Here is a 20,973-nt window from a genome sequence, read left to right as displayed (position 1 = left end):
TTTATTTGTCTCTTGTGGACAACCGCTATTCAACTTCCACGTGGCACAGGTAGACAGTAGGTGTGTGCGTCGTGAGTATTTGGGCGTCTTTGGTCTGGGTCATGAACAAGTAACGTGAATTTTATCTGGGCATTCTTGATGCGTGAGTGCTTGGTGTTTTGGGTGTGTGCTCATTTTTTCAAGTAAGAAAATGATTTTGAATTTGAAAAACTAAAATACTTTTCTTGACTTGTTTTTCATCCTCTAAAATCTGAATGTATTTGAGTGTGTTCTAAAGTTTTTCACAAATTTATAAACACTATAATTTAGATTTTAGATCTAGGATTTTTCATTAGCTTTTTCATGTCTCTTGCTTGAGTATGTTGATTTTTAAAGAATCCAAATCTGCATATCATGTTCATACATTGAAGAATCTGTTGTGCTTGGTATGGATCAGTGTCATGGGTTGATGAGCTTGGAGATTGAGTTGCCTTCTTCATGATTGACTGATTTCCATGCTTTTGGAAGTTGCACAAAGGGGTAAGCAGCTGCCACTTAGTTTAGGACTTAGTGATTGAGCTTGTGTGTTGCTCGGTTAGTTGAAAAAAACCCTCAGTTTTTATCCTTTGTGGTTTTTCTGGGTGAACATCTTGAGTGTCTTCGTCTCCATTTTGTGTTGTTATGTTTACTGACTCATTCAACTTTTAAACACAAATCTGCATTGAATATATATGCTTGATATTGTTATATGTCATATGGAACTGTCTTGTTAATAACACACCACTGTAGTTGTGGATAACACTGGGATGCCTACTGTGATGGGTCCTCTGAGTGTATAGGTTTTCACTTGATACTTTGATGTGTTTGGATTTTTGTTGGTTACAAAAGTTGTATTTTGATTTAAAAATGTCAATCTACGATTTCAGATTTAAGTCTGTTTGATTAGTCCCCGAGTCATCATATAAACAAAAATTGGGGTCTGATTACTGACTGTGGTTTTAATCAGATTAATTAGGTAGATAAATCACCTAATATAAACTTTCATAATTGAATTAGGACTTAAATATATCATACTGATCCTAAGGTTTGTGACTTATTTCCTAGTTTGTTAAGGTTTTGTTTCTTATAATATCTAGCTTTTCCATAAGTCTAGTTTGCTCATGAACTACGCCTCTTGGCTTCTTGGGAAACTAGCTTGCGGCAATGATGGAAAAATTGTGTTTTTGTGCTTATGATGGTCTTGAACGAAATTGTATGTGTATTTGCTGAGTTCTTCTTTTTAAATAGACGTGAATTAGGGTTTTTAATGAGCCAAGGCAGCCCAAAACCATCCCTATCCAAATCCAGCCCATTTTGGGAATCCTAATACACAAATGGTTAGCTTTCCTTGCCCAATCCTAACTTCAGCTGTCCTAGGCAATTATAACTGAATTATAACATAATTTAGGCACCTCTAACTGCCCAAACTGCCCAAGAATCGTCCAATGGCCTTCTTCCCGAATTGATAACTTGTGATGCAAGATTAAATTGCATGATTTCTTCAATTCTCGTGCAGATTTCTTGAACTGAACAACTGACACTAAAACCAACATAACTTATTCTAAAAAACTTGGTATTGCAAACCGTAAAATTCTTCAGAAAGCTAACTTCTAGAGTTTTCCAACCATATAATGCTCATCATTTGGTTCATTCTAAGGTGGTGTAGTTTTACACGAATATTTGACTTATCTGCAAAGGCAATTTTCACAAGATTGACCCAGAACCATCCAAATTACTTCCTAAAACTCCTACAATGCCATACAAGCTCTCTTTACGTCCAAGAAGTGTATTATTGACCTCTCTTTGTGTCCAAGATTCAATCTTTATAGCTCCAATTGCTTCCATTTAGCTTCTAGGGTTTGACAAGCAGAAAACTAAATAAAAGAGACGCAAAACGCACAAGCTTAACTAAAAAACAAAGCAAGAACTAAGAAAGAAGGGTATAAATCATATGCAATTCTAGAGTTATCAGCTCACACATAATATACACTTTTGAGAGATTGTGCATTATAGAGATCAATGTGAGTTTTCTTATGATTATATGAGCATCCTTATTGCATTAACACTAATCATATAAGATAAATCAACGTGAATAAACATAGATAGTTTCAATGGATTGTTCATTGTGAATCTATGCACACTATCATCTTCATTTATTCATTATTCGTTATCAATTGAACCCGAGCATCAAGATTGAAGCTAGGTTCGTGAGCTTTTGTCTTCAGGGATTTGGCAAGAAGGTCTCCATACAATTCTTTTGATTGAAGAAATGCAAGTGGTGTGAGGTCAATTTATTTTTCTTGAAGGAGTCTAGTTAGTTTTGGATCGAGTCACTGGTTGTAACTTTTCAGATATCAAAATGGATTGTTTTCTCAAGACTAGGTCCCACGGTTTTTCTCAGTTGAGGGTTTTCCACGTCAACAAATTCTTGTGTTCTCTGTGTGATTGGTTGTTGTTTGCTTGCTTGCTTAAGTTTGATTGATTTTAATCCACTAGTTAATTAATCAACTTGGTAATTTTTTAAAATTGGATTTGTGTGTTTAAACCTATTCACCTCACTTCTAGACTTGTTAGTTATCGACTTGAGAATTTCAAAAATGAAATTACTTATCCTTAAGTATATTGTTGGGGGGTTTTTGGTCGATAGTACAATTAATAATAACTTCATATTCCAAATAACAATATTTATTAACACCAAATTGATACAGACTTTTGAAATTACCAAAATTGTTAGAGCTGTCAAGAAAAATAAAAGAAAATAAAATAAAAAGTAAGGAGAAAACAAAACAAGAAAATAAATGGAAAACCCCAAAAAGGTTGAAGGAGAGCTCATAAATAATCACCACAAAGGGTGATCGAAGCAGATTCTCAAAAGAGAGAGGAATAGAAAGAGTCAACTCTCATATAATACAACAAGGAAAAATTTATAAACATGACACATACTTTGATGGTTGTTTCATTTCAGGACATTAATTTTGTTTTGTGTTAATAAAAGACATTAATTTATTTTGTGTTAATTAAGGACCATGTTTTTTTTTTTCAGTTTTTTTTTTTTCAACTTTTGCACGACGTTGGATTCATCAAAACTCCACCAAATTCAGAAAAATTATACTAGGTTTAAAGATATGCATTTCCTATTTACAACTATATAAAGATCATTCAAATCGAATCTCTACAACTCCAGATAATTGGCCTCAAAGTAGGGTACTCGAAACTATCCGATTTTCCAAATTTTTTCCCAGAGATCCAATTGGACAGTTTCAGGTACCCTAATTTTGGTCCAATTATCTAGAATTGTAGATGTCTGATTTATGTGATCTTTATATGGTTGTAAAGAGGGGATGCATAGCTTTAAACCAAGTATAAGTTTGTTAATTTTGATGGAGTTTTGATGGGTCCAATGTCAGGCCAAAGTTAAGATAAAATAAGATCCTTAATTGACACAAAATAAAAGTATGTATCCTTTATTAACACAAATCAAAATTAATATCCTGAAATGAAACAATCATCAAAGTATGTGTTCTGTTTGTAAATTTTCTCCAATACAATAATATTATACTTTGTTAAGTTGGTGTAGGGGTTGAGGATAATTTTGGAATATTGGTGGGTATATTGAGTAATTCTTATCAAATATAAAAGTATTAGTGTAGATACTATGCTCATACACCAACTAGCTATTAATGTAGCCATATTTCTTTTCACAAAATTAGAAGAGTGTCAAGTTAAATCTGTTTGATAAAAAAAAAAAAAAACCATGTTGGCACAAAGAGTAGAAATGTGAGTTTAAATAGGAGAAATTTGGAAAATTAACCTAAATTTAAATCAATTAAAGACTTAACCTTTTTTTTTTCAAAGAAATTTGACCTTTGAGTAGTGCTCAATCTCCCTTCGATAAGTGCTTGAACACCCCTCGAGCAGTATTCAATAGGGTTCGAGCACTACTCGAGAGGAGTTCGAGCACTTCTCGAGGGTAGAGCTAGTGACTAGAGTGAAGTCGTAATAAGGTAGCCATATTAGAAAGTGAGCTGGATCACCTCTTTTTTAAGGAGAGCCAATGTTTATTGAGTATTTTGGTTTGACATTGCTTTACACCCAAAATGAAGCGTGTTAGAATTATAAATTTTTTTAAAAATGATTCAAAATATTTAATAAAAATCAAAAATCAAAAAATATTAGTTTTACAAATTTCTCTTAAATAGACCCACCCTTCTTATTTCTCATTCCCTCAGCAGAAATAGCTATACAATCCACACAACTTCCATGGGCAAAAAAAAAAAAAAAAAAAAAAAAATCGAGATAACTTTAAAACGCACGTGTAGCTAGGGATGAGTATGAGCAACGGTGTCGTTCTACCTTATGAAAATCACACGGACCACGCTAGGGTTTTAGATTTTATGAAGAATCGAATATGATGGGTTAGAAAAAATTGATCATCATATCCAACATGAAGACCCTCAGGTTGGGTTATTCAATCGTTTCTTGCACATTTTCCAGAACCAAAAGATTTATTGTTGGAGATCTAAAACCCTCATACATTTTTCCTCAAAACCAGTTGCTTTGTAGACCCATCACCTCAGAAATCTCTGCAATCTTAGCAAACCAACACAAGTTGACACTCACCTACCTTATAGACTCATGTGGGTTGTCCCCAGAAGATGCAATTTCAGCATCCAAGAAGGTGGAGTTGCAGCAAAATCTCAAAGGAGCCGACTCTGTTTTGGCCCTTTTGAGAAACCACGGACTCTCCGAAACCCAGATCTCAAAGCTTGTGAGGTCACTCCCAGAAGTCCTTGTAGCCGATCCTGAGAAAACCCTTTTGCCTAAGCTTGAGTTTTTCAGCTCTGTTGGAGTTTCAAGGAAGGACCTTGCAGGAGTTCTGGCTTTTAATCCACTCCTTTTGTCAAGAAGCTTGGAGAAACAGGTTATACCATCTTACAATTTCCTCATAAGTCTGATTTCTGAGGAAAATGTTGTTCCTGTTCTGAAGAGCAGGTCATGGTTTTTGTTGGATAAACACTCCAAGAATGTGGTGGCCAATATTGAGCTTTTGAGAGAACTGGGTATGCCCCAGTTATGCATTTGTCTGTTGCTAGCTCATAACGCCCGAATTGTGATGCACAAACATGAAAAGTTTCGTGAAGTTGTGAATGAGGTTAAGGAAATGGGATTTAATATGAAGAAATCTACTTCTGTGTCAGCACTAAGAGCATTGTGTGGTGAGAGTAGCAAGTCCATATGGAACCGAAATCGCGTAATTTACAAGAGCAAATGGGGTTGGTCTGAAAATGATGTTGTGACTGCTTTCAGGAAGAGCCCCCAGTGTATGATTCTGTCAGAGAAGAAAATAATGCAGGCAATGGATTTTCTGGTGAACAAGATGGGCTGGTCGTCCACAAAGATCGCCACAACATGCCCTGGGGTTTTGTGTTTCAGTTTGGAGAAGAGGCTTGTTCCAAGGTGTAAGGTTGTTAAGGTTTTGTTGTTAAAAGAATTGATATATGAAGACTTGAGTTTGGCTTATGTGGTGCTGCCTGCAGAGAAGTACTTCTTGGAGAGGTTTGTGACCAGATATCTCCACCTATTACCTCAGTTGTTGAGTGTGTATCAAGGAAAACTGGATATCCATGATGTATGATCTTTTTGTATATCTCGTAACAAAATGAAAGAAATTTATGTTTCAGCCTAGGTTCCTGACCTTGTCTGTTCAGCTTGAATGAAATAGTTCATGACCTAAAAAAACTTGAATGAAATAGTCATACAAACTTCCCCCAATGGTGGCAACAGCTCCAGCACGCTCCCATCATTGGACTCACACAATCATCATTTGAGAACACAACTTTATTGTAAGTCTGGCCTCTGCCATTTCGCACAGTTCTCAGTGTTTTCTGTATTCTTCTTCTTCAAGCATTCCCTCTCCCCTTTTAAGTGTTTTCTCTGCATCCCTCTAGACAAGATGGGTAGATGTTTGTTTGGTTTCTTATTTCTTGTTCATGCAGTGATTGTAGTCAATAGATTATCGTCTCTCATTGTGAAAGCCTTATTCAACAGACAAATTATAAGTCTTTAAAATCATAGTTTTAAAGGGAAAGGAACCTCTATGGCTCTATGTCACGGTTTCTAATAGTTATTTTTATTTGAGTTATTGCTTTAAGACAATAATTGGACCACAAATTATGTCATAAATTTGGTTCTATGCTTTCTTTAGATTGGAATTTGGAACTGCATATTAATTCTAGGTTTCCACTCCAAATCGCTCATGCCTTCTAGACCATTGTCGGCTGTAGCTATTGGATTGCTCATTTTCAACCAATAACAACAATACAAACTATACAGGTATAGATTTTACTGCTGGAACATTCAAAATAAAGTAATTATGAGAGATAAAAGAAAAAAGGAAATATAAAAATGCATAAAAAAAAAAAATTATTCACAGTAATATAGAACACCGAACTAGAGTGAATCAAAGTAACTACATAATGAACTGTATAATGCTGGGAGGAAATGTGCTATTTCTCTTTTAATAATTTGTGTTGTCTCATTGAGAAGAACATCAAATTAAAATTAAATTATGATTAAATACCAAATGTCAATAGTTCTTTAGCAAAACAGTAAGACATGATTTTTTTAATTTTTTTATAGTTTAGGCACTAACCAGAAGCAAGAAAGTGTAGTTTAGGCACTATCCGACAGTCACAATTGTGAACTGTGATTGTCATGTAGTTACAATTGTGACTATATGGAGTTCATAAGAATTCAGACTTTATAAAAGTTTAAGACTTTTGATTTAGGCTTGAAGAATAAAGACGTACAACCTAGATACTAGACATTAAAGCTTAAGCCTTAAACTATAGACTTTATTGCATAAATATCATCTAGAATATGAGTCCTATGCACAAACACCATCCAGGCTAAAAAAGTTTACAAATTGCCATCCAATCTTACTTTCACGTGACAATGTATCATTTGCCATCACAGTTAAAATTAGGGGTTTTTTCGTCAATTCATCTCATACAATATTTAATAAATATATAAAATATAATGTTTAAACAAAAAATTCTAGTTAATTAGAATGTTTAATCTAATTTTTTTTGGCAAAAACAGATTACAAATTCTCTCTCTCTTTCTCTCTCTCTCTCTCTCTCTCTCTCTCTCTCACTCTCATTTTTCCCACTCTGCCTAGATCAGAGTGGCTAACTCCAAGGTCGGTGGGTGGCGGAAAGAGAAGGAGACAGGGGAAGAGGGAGAGGGGGAGAGGGAGAGAGGGAAATTTGACCATCGAGTGTGGCAGATCGAAGCCACAAAGGTCGCGGCTTTCCTAACCAATTTATGGCAAATTCAACGGTGGATTCTGTCGAACCCAAGTAACCAACTCGATTCTCTCTCCCTCCTCTACTTGTTAGTTGAATTGGATTGGCCCGATTGTAAAAGGAATTGAAATCCCAGTTTTGGGTTTCACAGCCACCGCGAGTGGTGGCATGTGAGACAATTGGTCACAGAGTAAGCTACCCGAAACTGTCAAATTTTTCAAACAAATTGTCAATTTTGGGTAGCCTAATTTGTGACTACTTATCTCACGTTTCATAGCTTATTTTTGAATTATTTATATATGGTTATAAATAGGACATTCATAGCTTCAAAATGAGAATAAGATTGTTGATTTTGGTGAAGATTTGATGGGTCAAAAGTTGGGGTGAAGTTGAGATAAAAACTGGAAAATATTTATTTATTTGCAAGTTTTTTAACTTGAAGTATGAACTTGAAAAATATGGTAAAGTTGAGGTACTAAATTGAAATGAAGTCTTTTAGTGGTGTGTCATGTCATCAGATAACGGCTTTTTTGACGGCCAAACTAACGGAGGTACCTAATTGACACGGTTTCGTAATTTGTGTACCTTAATGCAACTTTTTGAACTTAAGGTACCAAGTTGAAAAGTGATGTATAGTTGAGGTATATAATTGTAATTTACCCTAAAAAAAATTGAAATTTGATACTTTAAGTCAACAAACCTTAAAATTATTTGTATAAGCATTGTGGGACAACTTTAGATCAATGAAAAATTAAATAGAGTTCATATACTCCGCAAAAAGAGTTTATAAACTATTGCAGGTCAATGTTCACAACAAAGAGAGAGATTATAAACTATGCTTTGGTGGGTCTCCAAAATCGAAAGTAAGAAAGAAACAAATGTAGAAATAAAAATAACTGAAATTCCCTAGTTGACCACTAAATAAACCTAGAGGGGGAATTATCACAATTTTAAATTTTACCAAGTTAAATAAATATGCAATGAATTAATTAGATATGAATCAACCAATTTAATAAAGCAATCACACACAAACAAAGAACACAAGATTTGTTGTCGCGGAAAACTCTCTACTGGGTAAAAGTTGAGAGATCTAGTCCATATAAGCAATCTAATACGATAACCTAATTAGATACATCTAGTGATCGACTTGATTTTAAACTCTATCTAGACTCATTATAGAAAGATAAACTAACCTCACACCACTTGTAGCTTTTTGATCGTGTAGATTGCATGGAGACCTACTTGCCAACAATTTGAAGAGACCAGAACTCCCAAACCTGACGTCGACCTTGAAGTTGGAGTTCAAAATCTTGATGGAGAATAAATGAATGGATGTGATAACTTGAATAGCTTTATAATATAAAATCAATTCAAACTATCTATGATTATGCAAGATCAACTATTCAATATGATTTGTGTTTATGCAAAGAGGATGTTTATAGAATCAATAAAATCTCACACACTAAACCTAGGATACAAATTCTCTCAAAAGTAAATTTGGTGCAAGCAACCAAGAAAAAGTCTATGTATTTATACTTGATGCTTTGATGTATTCACAACCCAAGTTAGAATAGAAATAGATTAAAAAATGAAGCTGAAAAAGGAATAAATGAGCAAAATTTGCAGTAGGTGCTAGAGCACATTCAAGTGGAGCTCGAGCACCTTTGCTTGCTGCCAGGGAAGGCTTCAGCCCCACTTTGAGGAGCTCGAGCACCCTGCTCGCTGCCATGACAAGCTTGAGCACCTTTTTGAAACCTTAAATTTTTTTCTATTCGTAAGCATTTCTTTCAAAACTCTTTTTACCAAACCAACTTCTATAACATATATGCAACCCAACCCAACTCAACCATAAACATGCTATCTAACAACCTAAAATGCGTGCATGATGTCTAGGAAAACTTAACTTTCTTAACCAAGATTTGAACCTCAAAGCACACCAATACACCAAAGAAGCTTTTCATTTTAGAAAGACAATCTTCATGCTTCACTTGACCCTTCCATGGACATAGACTAGACACAACCTAACCTAAAGCCTACAAAGAAAAAGTTTTGGTCTAGGAAATAACTAAAGGGATCCTGCCCCTTAATTTCTCTCTTTTTATGGCCTTGTGGATGGATCAACAATGTCATATATTTTAGGAGCTAGATTAGTTGCCGATGAGAGGCGATATTTTTCTTTTGAGGTGAATTGGTCATCCTCTTAATATTTGAAATTCAACAAATCCTTTATTTTCTTATTTATTTTGTGTATAACTGAGATGCTTGGTATGGTTTTAGTAATCTTCAATTGTATGCTCCCCTGGAAGGAACTCCTCTCGCCCGGTCTAGCCCATTCCTCGAAAGAAGTTTTTATAGGTTTCTAAACTTGGTAAAGTTTTTTTCTAGTTGGGTTCCAATTGCAAACCTAGCTTACACGTATCTATTAGATTCCAAACATCACCCGTATATTAAATAATCTTATGATGATTTTTTATTTCTAATGATTAAATATTAACATTTTTTTCCTTGAAAAATTGAATTTTCTTGTTTAAAAGTTCTTTAGAAATGGAAAATTCATGTTAAACGAGTGATGCCTAGTTTGAGCCCAACTTGTGCTCATGATGTTCTTGGTCTATGTGTTTCTCATGACATGCGTGCTAAATTTTGGCCAACCTTAACTAAAAACTAGTGAACAGTCTCCTAAATAAAAGAAGATGACACAAAATTGCACGTATCTTTTTGTAAACCGTAGTTTGTTGACTCTCACAACAATTATCAAGAAGTTAAGATAATCAGTAGCTGAAATTTTTTCTATTAGATGATAGTGTGAAGGAGAAAATTTTCTATTGTTATCATGCCCATTATGATTAATTTGTGGCTACATCGGTGGGGTGGCTGGCTGGGTCGGGTGGAGGTGGGTCAAGAAAGTGTTTTAGAGCGGTCATCTTATGCTCTTAGGAGAAAATATGAAGAAACGAAATTATCCATTTAAATCATACTGAACCTTAACAAAGGATAAATTTATTGAAATTAGAAAAATAGGAAGAACAATAGGAACCAAGTAAATCAGTAAATGGAATCGGGTCTGAACCAAAAGCATATTTTAGCCTTTTATTTATACCCAACATGCTATTCAAATGTTAGTAAATTCATTTGTTTGCTCTTCTACTAAAAAGGAAAAAAGAAAAAGAGAAGAAAATCAGATTTCCTTTAGCAGCTGGGCCAATTTTTGTACATGTATATTGATTCAAATGGAGCCCTTTGAAATTTTCACGTAAAACAGCATTTTATCGAATTTAATCCAATCGCACCTTTCATTTTTGAGATAACATGTATGTAGGTCGCTTTAACACATCTAAACTGTAATCATCACCTTATTACATGTAAAGGAAAAAAATAGTATTAAGTGGAAAAAAGAATAAATAACAAAAGATATTAAATCAAATTAACTACACGACGAGCTTCTATGTTTTGAACTTTATTCTCTATGTAGTTGGGGAGACCATGAACCAACAATCAATAAACTTTATTTCCAGATTTTAACGGATTTGTCATAACTGGCAGAGGCGACCATCCCTTTAACTGGTGACTGTGCCAAAGCTGATATTACACACTCGTGTGCAGGAATCGTCATACACTTGTTCTCAGCCATGTTCCAGAGCTCCAATGACTGCAAGCATTTAAATGTAAAGAAAAATCAGCATTAGCATCCTACAGTATAATGTAGAAAATAATTCGGTCTCAATGATTTAAAAAATCAGATGTTCCCTCAAGAAATGCATTTGGATTGGCATAAGAAAGTTCCACTCTGCTTTTACATAGCATTTGGGCAGTAAATCATAATGGAAATTTTCTTTCCATGTTATATCTCTATGAAATCTAATTGTGGCCAAACAATCTACAGGAATAATCAGTTCTTTTTTATTTCTAAGTGGCTGGTCATGTAATATCTCTGAAATCTAATTGTGGCCAAACAATCTACAGGAATAATCTGTTCTTTTCTATTTCTAAGTGGCTGGTCATGTAATATCTCTGAAATCTACTTGTGGCCAAACAATCTACAGGAATAATCTGTTCTTTTCTATTTCTAAGTGGCTACTGACCAGCCCACTTCCGAGAAAATAGATATTATTAGATATTTCAAACTTGAGAAAATTAATCCAAATTTCATTGACATCACCAAAGCACAGTAAAGTTCACCTGGTAGCCTCCAATGACCAATAGAGTGGAGTAGCTTGGATGGAAGACACAAGAATGGAACATGTTTCCACTGGAACTGAGCTCATGAATGCACTCTCCAGAGGATAATGACCACACTCTTACAGACTCTTGACTTACAGATGCCAAATAATCTCCATTTGTATCCCAACATAGAGAGTGTACCTCTGTGGAGTGGCCCTGAGATTCAAAGATTGTGCTGTCAGATTAGTAACAACATATGAAAATATAGCATACATTTCAGATGTGATTCTACAGAGCAAATGAAACCTTAACAATGGCCAATTATACCTGCAACGAATGTGTCTGCCTGTCACTCTCAGCATCAAATATGGACACAACATTCCCAGATGCTGCAGCCAAATATTGTCCAATCCTCGGCTGGAATCTCACCTGTGCTGAACCTCCCTGCACCATTAAATGACTGAGATTTAGAACAGAAAATAAACCAAAATTAATCATGAACTTGAAAGAATTAAAGGAGGGTCCCAATACTAGCCTTAGAAACACGAGTGCAAGAATGCTGATTGATATTCCAAAAGCGAATCTCATTGTTAGCATCACAGGAGCAGAAAAAGTCATTTTTCTTAGGGTGGAAATCGAGTGACATTACATGCGAGGTATGCCCTGTATATGTGTGTAAACAATAGCTTGGCTGCAACAATGAACTCAAACACTTAAGAATCCAAAACAAGGGGGGCAGGAAAAAAGGATAAGTGGCCTTTATATATGTGGACCATAATTTTCATCAGTGATAAAGAAAAAGCTTGTTAGGAAATTCATGAGCATGCATTTCAAATCTAAGTAATGAATGCTTACTGTGTTCAGGTCTTCCAACGAAAAACAAAGGACCTGAAGTCATTGACATTATACAAAATATACAGAAGTGGAGGCTATAAAAAATGGAAGCAGAAGTAAGTGGAGACAGGTCAAATAATGACTGTTTTAAAATATACCGTATCTTTTATGAAATCATGTTTTCTGTTGAAATCAACAATGTAAACCCATTCTTAACATACATGTTTCACTTTAAATAACACCAATGTTGCTTACCTGACTATCCTGGGACATATACGGGCCAAAACTAGATACAAATCTGAAACCTTTTTAAATCACACCTCATCACTTCACCTAAAGTCCATAGTCAACTATTGAAAAATCTCAAGTCCTAAAGCTCTCGTCAGTGAAAATTCAGCATTTCCTCAAAATGAATCTTCTAACTAACAAGATCAGTCATAAATAACGCATGAAGTCAACAAGATTATCCAGTTGATACAATCTCAAATATTATATTGCACTAAAATTATAATTCGTTTGAGAGAGATGAAAGGTCAGCTCTCATGGACAAGCATAAAAAATGTTGCCAACTGAGTTGAATAACTATTCTTCAGTCTGCAGATATTTAGTAGTGAAAAACAAAAACCACAAAGGGCAACCAAAAATTGTTTATGAATAATGCATTTGACAATATTAAAAAGAAAAAGCAAGGGAGCATAGAATTTACTTCAGCAGCATCCCAAAGTCGCACAGTTGTGTCAAATGAAGATGTTGCCAACTGAGTTGAATTTGGTCTAAATCGAACATCAGTAATTATCATGGTGTGGTCCTCCGGTGTGCTTTCCGTTTGTAGTGTGTCCGTATTCCAAACAACAACCTACTGACATGGAAAAAGATAAGTATCCACATCATTCATTTTCTTGTTGATATTGAAATTTGGTTTACTTATGATTCTTGTTGTTTCAATCAATTAAAAAGTCACTCATGTTGAATTCCAATAAAGAATTTTAAAACTTTTTCTAGTGCATCTGATTTTTTGTTGACTTGGGGAAGAAATAATGTAAAACTGAAATTTTTATTTCTCATATTATCACCAATCCCAAAAGCAGGTGTCACAATTATCAGATCAGAAGTAACTAAAACCAATATGAAAAATTAAGAATTTTTGCTTATAACAAGACTTCAACCTAGGTTCTACCCATTGCTCATCCTTGGGGTAGAGCTTATGGCCATTTCATAAATTAACAATTGTTTTTCACTTTTTTTCAAACCTTCTTATTATTTGGTTGTGGATTTCAAAAGTTAACAAAGCTAAAATAAAACAGGGGCCAATTCGAGTATATGCCACTATAGCAACATGGAAATATCAGGACCACCACAGATTCTCTCTCTCTCTCTCTCTATTTTATATATACATGTGTGTGTCTCTGTGTTCTGAGTGTCTTTTTCCCCACTAGTTTTACCATGCATGCACAGGTTATTAAACCCACAATCAAAGGTCTTGAATGAAAAATTACCATGCTAGCCCTGTTTAAGGCTAGTACGCTACAACCCTCTACTAGTACATAGTACAATAGGAGGTGACAAGTTATTTTGGCAGTATTTGTTTAGACCATTTATCTCATTCTTCACCATAAACCACCATCCCAAACATCTTACTGGGGGTGTTTGTCAGGTTGAAACTGTTAATTTTTAGCAAATCCGCATCCGATCCAATGTATATTGGATTGTAGATTTTGCAATCCAATCTGATCCAATATGAGGTTAGAATCCAATCCAATCCGAACCAATTGACATTAGATTGAATTCGATTAGATAATTGATTTTTTAATGAAGAAATTTTTTTTTGAAATATACCAACAACTTTTAATAGAATAATATATGAAATGAAAGTTAAATGCTAAAGAACAGTGTTTTTCATATTTAGTATACCAAACAAAATTTCACCATTACACACTATTTTTATAGTTTCGAATGTAGAAGACCAAAAAAGTATGAAATGAAACAACATTGGATTGGATTTCATGAGGAAATCCGCCATCCGATCCAATGATGTCAGTTTTGTAAATTTTGCGATCCAATCCAATTTGCCGAAATTGTCGAAACCGATTTAATTGGATTGAATTGCATTGGATCTTGAACACCCCTACATCTTACAAGTATCAAAAAAATGGCTTGCCTGCAATTGACAATACTATGTGCAAGTGCAACTGGAGAAAGGCCATTTTGGGAGAATATTATAAAACCCCTCAACCAAGCGGAGCCAGTGCATATATACCAAAGCCATTCACCATTATGGTAAAAGGCCATAAGGATCTTCAGTATCAATTTTTTGACATAAAAGTATAAAACCTTCTTTCCCAAAAAATAAATAAATAAATTTATGGTAAAAAGAAACAAAGGAATTCCAGGCACTAAAATCAGGGTTGACTTCAAATGTCATCTATGGAGTGTAGCAATCAGTATATATTTTTCAGATAAATAATCAATAGAACTATAAAGGCTTTCCCCATTACTATTTAATAACTGTATCGTATTTCCTTATTCATCTTCTGGACCCACATAGATACAAGTCAGTAGTAACTAGTAACTCCATCATTTGTGGGAAGCATAAATAAATAAACACTTTTAAACATTATAATATTATATATAACAAGCTCTTTGTACTTTTGTTAGTAGTATTAAGACCTTAGATGATATGCGATTCTTAATTTAATAACATGCAAACAGAATATGCCAATGAGAAAACAGAAGAGGAGAAAAGACTGGTATATGTCTGAACCTGTATGTTTAAAACATGTAATTCATTCCCAAGAAAGAATTATACCTTCTTGTCATGCCCAGCACTGGCCAAAAATTTTCCATCTGAAGAGAAATGACAGCAGACAACTTTGCTACTACTTTTACGGATTGAACCAAGTTCGCTGAAGGAAAAACCTGATTTGAAGAGAAAAAAGTCACTGCTGCTGTCATTTGGATCAATCAACACTATTCAAAGCATGAAATCATCTTTTACCCTTTGAAGCTTCTGCAGAATGTGCAGGGTTTCTTTTCAATGTGCCAAACAAATCCCTACCATCTCCATCATCATGTGATAAAAAAGATTCTACATTATCTTCTAAGGAGCCAACATCTCCAAACTGATCAATGTCATCCTGCAAATGAAAATTTAAACAAAAATACTTTTGAAAGGGACTTGGCAAAGTTCGATTCCTAGTGGGAATTCGGCACATATCAGTACAATATACTAGAGAGGTCCTATTACATAAATTAAGTAGAAGACATGCATGTGAGCCATTAATCTAAAGCACCCTAAGCGGAAACAATGGTAAGGGTATAGATAGTTAAACATGGAGAACCAAATGAATATGTGGGGCAATCTTTGACATCAAATTTTGCAGTGGAACACAAAGTACAGCACACTTAAGACATGCAATTCAAAACCTCAGATTACTAGAAAATACATGTCTTGCTATTAACCCTATACAAAACTTTTCCAATTCAAGACGCACCATAACACAGACCCCACTAAGCACATAAAATATAATCAAATAATTAGGACCATCAAATTAGAGGGATTCGTTTTCCATCTGGTTAAGATATTGTTGTAAAAGTATGAAATTACTTAGTAATTGCTTGTTCCAATTAAATATCTACACTGAAGAGTGCTACTTTTTGGATCCTATCGTTTTACTTGCAAGTAACATGTGTTATGGAGTTCAGATTATCCATATTACTTCCTATCTGTAGATTGTGAAGGTTACATAAAAAGACTTGAAACTTTATATACCAGCTGGTTTGTGGATGATGTAAGGCCACCTGTTCCATCTGCTCCATACATCATCATACTTTTTGGAACGCTATTAGCATTCGGCAAATTACCAGGAATAGCAACTCCGTCTCCAGGGGTATGTGTGGATGGGGTTGATGGTTGAGAATTAGGTGAAGGACCGATTGTATTTCCTGTACCAGTACTGTTAGCAGCTCCAGAGGAAGAAGGTCCTTTCCTTTTGCGGCTACTCTATTACATGAAAATCATAGATAAAAATAATATTCGAACATAAGAGCTCTATAAAATATTTAGGTTGTAACAGTGAAGGAAAATAAATGGAAACACAACCTGTTGTACTTGCTGAGGCTGCAACGGATCCTGTTGTTGTTGAGAGGAAGAGTGTTGCATCTGTGGCATGTTTATCTGATTAAAACACAACAAAGTTCAGAGAGGCATCACCACTATAACTGCTTAAAACACACCGAAGGTTCTGGCGAAATCAAAACCATGACAAAATATATAAATCTATTAACACTAGAGAAGTTCCTTTATGCACATATGCAAAGCAATCAAGAACTCAAATCAACATGGATATAGGAACAATTCAAAGAAGTATGCTGAAAGAAAAAAAACAAAAAAAGTACATGTGTTACATTGTACGTATGTACTCATGCATGTAGGTTTTGATAATTAATATATAGTTCTTGTTATTAGAGAAAACACACCAGAAGACTGCATGATGACATGTCTTTCAATACACAGGGTACATTTTTACATATCAATATAGGCTGATTATTAGTAATTTAGTTTAATAGCTGATTATTAGTCATTTAGCTTAAAGTTTGATCATTAGGCATTTAGCCTCAATTGAATCTGTAAGCAAGTTAAGGTCTTGTTGATTGCTCTTATTGAGCAAAATGTACAAGTTGTGGACAAGAAACCCACCTCTAAAGTACAACAAGAAACTCTCTAATCTGCCCTTACTGTACAGTAAAACTGTAACATCTCCAAATCTAATAAATAACAGACACCAACTCACAGAAATCTCCCTAAAATCTGTTGAGACTGGAGCCCAAAGAGCTGCCCAACATCTAATTCATTCGTAAAGTTCATCCACTCCCAACCCTCTATATTCTTAAAAAATTCTTCTTTTTCGCTCCATCCAAATGACTCATAATGCTGCCAACACTGAACACCCCACAATGTTTAACGTTCTTGCCCCGCCCCAAAAGCTTATACTGAATTCTATCCAATATCTATGGATCCAAATATTTGTAAAATGTTTTCTTTTTCAATTATCGATTGCTCATATTGGACAGATATCTATGGACCCAAATTTTAAATTCCTTCTAATTTACATATGCCTTTAGTAAGCAGGGATCTTAGTGTTATTAGTGCTTACATTAGATTAGAATGTGATTTTTGGGAGTTTATTAGAACTGACCTGATTAACTCATTCATTAGTTTCACATTTGTTATTTTCTATTGCCAGTCACAAAAGGGTGCATTGAAGGCTTGAAGAGAAGAGGGTGTGTGAAAAACATTCTACAGATTATTGACATTTGTGTGGAAGAGAAGAGAGAGACACTGTGTGCAATTTTTCAGTCTCAATACAGTACATTGAAGCTTGATGTCTCTTTCCTTTCTGTTAAGTAAATTTTGAAATTAGAAAATGGTGGTTTGTGTGAGAAGTTTTCAATATAATGCATGGCTCCATCTTTGAATTGAGAATAGTGAATTCCCACTATGAACTGGTTTCTCTCCGGTTAGAACCCAACTGGAGAGAAGCCAAATACTAAAAGATATGGCATGTAAAATCAAGGACTTCACATCAATATCAGAATCTTCAGGGGCTGAGAGAGGTTAAGAATAATATCACAGTAAGTTTGAGAATGTCATCGTACCTTCGATGAAGTTGACTGCATAGGAGAACCTATAGATCCATTATTTGCAATCGGTTGGCCATCTTTTGCATTTGAATTGCCCCTAGGCAATCCCCTTATATCTCCATAGATAGACGAGCTACCAGCATTGCCTTGTGCTTGAACCTGTGCTAAGAGCTGTTGTTGTTGCTGTGAGAGAAGCTGAAACTGAGTTGCACCTTGCAGGAAAGGCTTTTGAACTTGTGCACCTAAACCTGGCCTCATTTGGTCAATGCCCTGTATATATTGGCACATTCATCAGTTAATAGCATTTGACTAGTCATATTTATGGAATAAATCCCTAGAACGTATGATATGCAGAATACAACTCACAGTTAGAGGCCACCCCTTCAGTGGAAGACCACCTACTCCTGGGTTCAATCCTGTATTCAAAAAATACAGAGTTTTAAGAAAATTCTTTTGATGATTAGCAAAATTAACAAAATTAATCAAACATGACCAAATATAAAAGTATGACTCCTTAAACATCTCTGAATAGTAACCCATTTTGACATAAATGAATGAACATTGCTAAGTTGAATTGAGCAATCAACCTTCTTGGACATCCCCACCTGTTTCTAGACTAGATGTTTGAGCACCAAGGCATGCCAAACAAGGAGCTAGTCTGATATTCAGTGCCGCAACCAAGGCACCAAGAACATGCATACGAGGGATTGTGAGCCAGGAAGTCACCTGGCACTCTAGGTACATTCATTGATGTTTTACAAAGAATAGCCTTTTTTTAACTTTTTTTGTTCTTAAAAAGGAAAGAAAAAAAAAGGGCTGCAGTGGCCATAGTGTATAACTGTACACAATGAGCATAACTTTATTTTTTTCATTGCAAAGTTTAGTTTTGAGTTAACGAACTATGCAATAATCAAAAGATAATCATGCTCTAAGTCATAGAGGAGACATATATCCTAAATGGAAAAGGCATTCGCTAATTAGAAGACATTTACTTTAAACAGAAAGGTCTAAATATTATTTAATCTGAAATTATCCCTCATAAGTTGAAGATGGGGCTAGAAAGATGTGGAAGGAAACAAAGAAAGTAGGAAAGTGAGCACAAGAAAGATGCCTGTAATCTTTTCACCTCCTGCCTGGTAGAAAATATGTAGTTTATAGCTCTTCCTTAATTCTTACATTCTAAGGATCAGACAATCATACCTGCATTTCCCATTCCAGGCTTTGTCTGCATCATTGCCTGCCCATAAATTGAAGAATCCATAGGCAAAGATCTCTGAGCAGAACCCATGTTAACTTCACTCTTTATGTCCTACAGAGAAAAAAGAATCAAAGCTTTACCAAAATTAGAAAGAAACATAAAGGAAGAAAACAGCACAAATGGAGTTGTATAAGTAGTTACAGTGGTCTGTTGACTTCTAGCCTGGATTTGTTGTAATGCCGCATTAACACTACCAGGGTTTCCTTGAACCAACTGACTGCTTTAGCATGTGGAAACAAGTAAATAAGCCACCAAAAGAACTAAATATCAGAAAGCTGATAATAAATATGACCTTCCAGTATTTTACCCAGGATGATTTGTTGTTGATTTTAGAAGGGCCACTCTAGCATCAAGGAGTGGTTGGGATGTCTCTGAATCCATAGGATTGGGGTGTTTCATGCGTTCCTCATACATTTTTGCTGCCAATGCACTAGCTGTAGACTGCCCAAGCATTCCTTCAGAACTAATTGAATTTAGTGGACCACCAATGGGAGGGTGATTAGGATCCCTTCGTTGCAACTGAGCTTGGCGCATTAGTTGCAACTGCTGCATTTGCAGCTGTTGCTGCTCTTTTGCTTTAATTTGTTGTGCCTGCACATCAACACCATAGGAGGGTATAAAGAGGTCAGCAGAAACTTCGGCATAAGTAGCACAAGTAACCAGCAGCCACATCTATACCATTAAAATTTAAAAAGTCACCTCTATATAAGCTGCCGCAGCCTCAGAATGTTTGTCATTTGTCCTTGCAATAAAAATGTCCCAAAAGACAGACCACCATTCAAAAAGAAATCCCCCGGGAGCATCAATGGCTGCATATTATACATAATAAATAATCACACGGTCTTAGCATTCCAATTCCATAAGTATGAAAAATTGCTATCGAATTGACTGGAAGCGAGCAACATAGACAATAGGACCATTCAAATGGATCATAATCTAATCCACATTAAACAAGTTGTATTGCATTACCAAGGTAACTACAAACGCAAATAAGAAGTAAATATTTGATTTTTTAGGCTATAGTTAGTATCCATTACCTACTGGATCCGGTGCAACCTTCCCTTCAGTCATGAATGACTTAGCCGTGGCATGCAATTCCTTCTTTATTAAATAATCATAAATGTACACATCAAGCCTATAAGACACAGCAAAGTTAACCAAATTTAACAAATACCCATTAACATAAACATAACATAAAGCATGAAACAGTCAACTAATAAGTAAATCACAGTATGTACATCTTATCTGCTTCCCAATTATTCTGCGCCATTGTTTGGGTCAAATACAAGCCAAACTGCTCAAAACCAAGAAAGCCCAATTCAGTTTTGCAATCAAAATCCAAAATTTCCATAATCAATAATATGACCACAATATTAAAAAACAAAAAGATATAGTATTGTTTTGCAAAATAATAAAATTAATTGGCGAGATTGTTGAATTGGAACTGGAACTGCATTGCATTGATAGGAACCAACCTGAGAAGAAAGAAATTGATGGATCAGAGGCTATAAGAACGACGATCGTCGTTGATCAAGTATTTGATGTTGAAAATTTTCAGAGAATTGTACGCTCTGCAGCCCAAAAATTCGTGATATTTTCACGAAAATTCACGCAATTTTCAATCTGTTTATTGGGATTTGAGAAAATGAGGGACAAGGCATGGGCATGAGGTAGGAGGGCTTTGTGAATTGTGATCACAAGTCCATGGAGTTGAGTTCCAACACTTCGCAAGTTTTACGCTGTGAATCAGACTTT

At 35.1% G+C, this 20,973-nt stretch overlaps 2 protein-coding genes across 2 annotated transcripts; one reads left to right on the top strand and one right to left on the bottom strand.

Annotated features, from left to right (window-relative positions):
• The first annotated feature begins 4,399 nt into the window (after positions 1–4,399).
• On the top strand, positions 4,400–5,698 carry LOC147292370 (transcription termination factor MTERF15, mitochondrial-like). The gene has a single exon (XM_086232650.1). It carries the CDS (start codon positions 4,463–4,465, stop codon positions 5,651–5,653), a length of 1,191 nt encoding a protein of 396 aa, XP_086088776.1. The 5' UTR covers positions 4,400–4,462; the 3' UTR covers positions 5,654–5,698.
• A 4,891-nt stretch (positions 5,699–10,589) lies between these two features.
• On the bottom strand, positions 10,590–20,941 carry LOC147292369 (transcriptional corepressor LEUNIG_HOMOLOG-like). Its single transcript, XM_086231783.1, has 18 exons — positions 20,694–20,941; positions 20,457–20,512; positions 20,256–20,353; positions 19,918–20,027; positions 19,526–19,809; positions 19,360–19,435; positions 19,161–19,269; positions 18,327–18,376; positions 17,976–18,230; positions 16,420–16,494; positions 16,090–16,320; positions 15,316–15,454; positions 15,127–15,236; positions 13,027–13,176; positions 12,022–12,177; positions 11,814–11,930; positions 11,505–11,702; positions 10,590–10,974 (listed from the first exon to the last, which is right to left on the bottom strand). Exons 2-18 carry the CDS (start codon positions 20,486–20,488, stop codon positions 10,831–10,833), a joined length of 2,334 nt encoding a protein of 777 aa, XP_086087909.1. The 5' UTR covers positions 20,489–20,512; positions 20,694–20,941; the 3' UTR covers positions 10,590–10,830.
• Between the last annotated feature and the right edge of the window lie 32 nt (positions 20,942–20,973).

Source organism: Dryas octopetala, chromosome 2 (assembly GCF_963921425.1).
Source record: "Dryas octopetala chromosome 2, drDryOcto1.1, whole genome shotgun sequence".
Taxonomy (NCBI): Eukaryota; Viridiplantae; Streptophyta; class Magnoliopsida; order Rosales; family Rosaceae; genus Dryas; species Dryas octopetala.
This window is presented reverse-complemented; position numbering and strand designations above follow the sequence as displayed.

What these genes read in the sequence shown, in the direction of transcription:
- LOC147292370 (XM_086232650.1), top strand. Translation starts at nt 4,463, where the DNA reads ATGAAGACCCTCAGGTTGGGTTATTCAATCGTTTCTTGCACATTTTCC.
- LOC147292369 (XM_086231783.1), bottom strand. Translation starts at nt 20,488, where the DNA reads ATGGCGCAGAATAATTGGGAAGCAGATAAGAT. An exon ending in GACTTTGGGATGCTGCTGAA is followed by an intron (nt 12,178 to 13,026) that starts GTAAATTCTATG and finishes TCATTGTTGCAG; the next exon opens with CCAAGCTATTGTTTACACAC. An exon ending in GGCAGACACATTCGTTGCAG is followed by an intron (nt 11,703 to 11,813) that starts GTATAATTGGCC and finishes TTTGAATCTCAG; the next exon opens with GGCCACTCCACAGAGGTACA.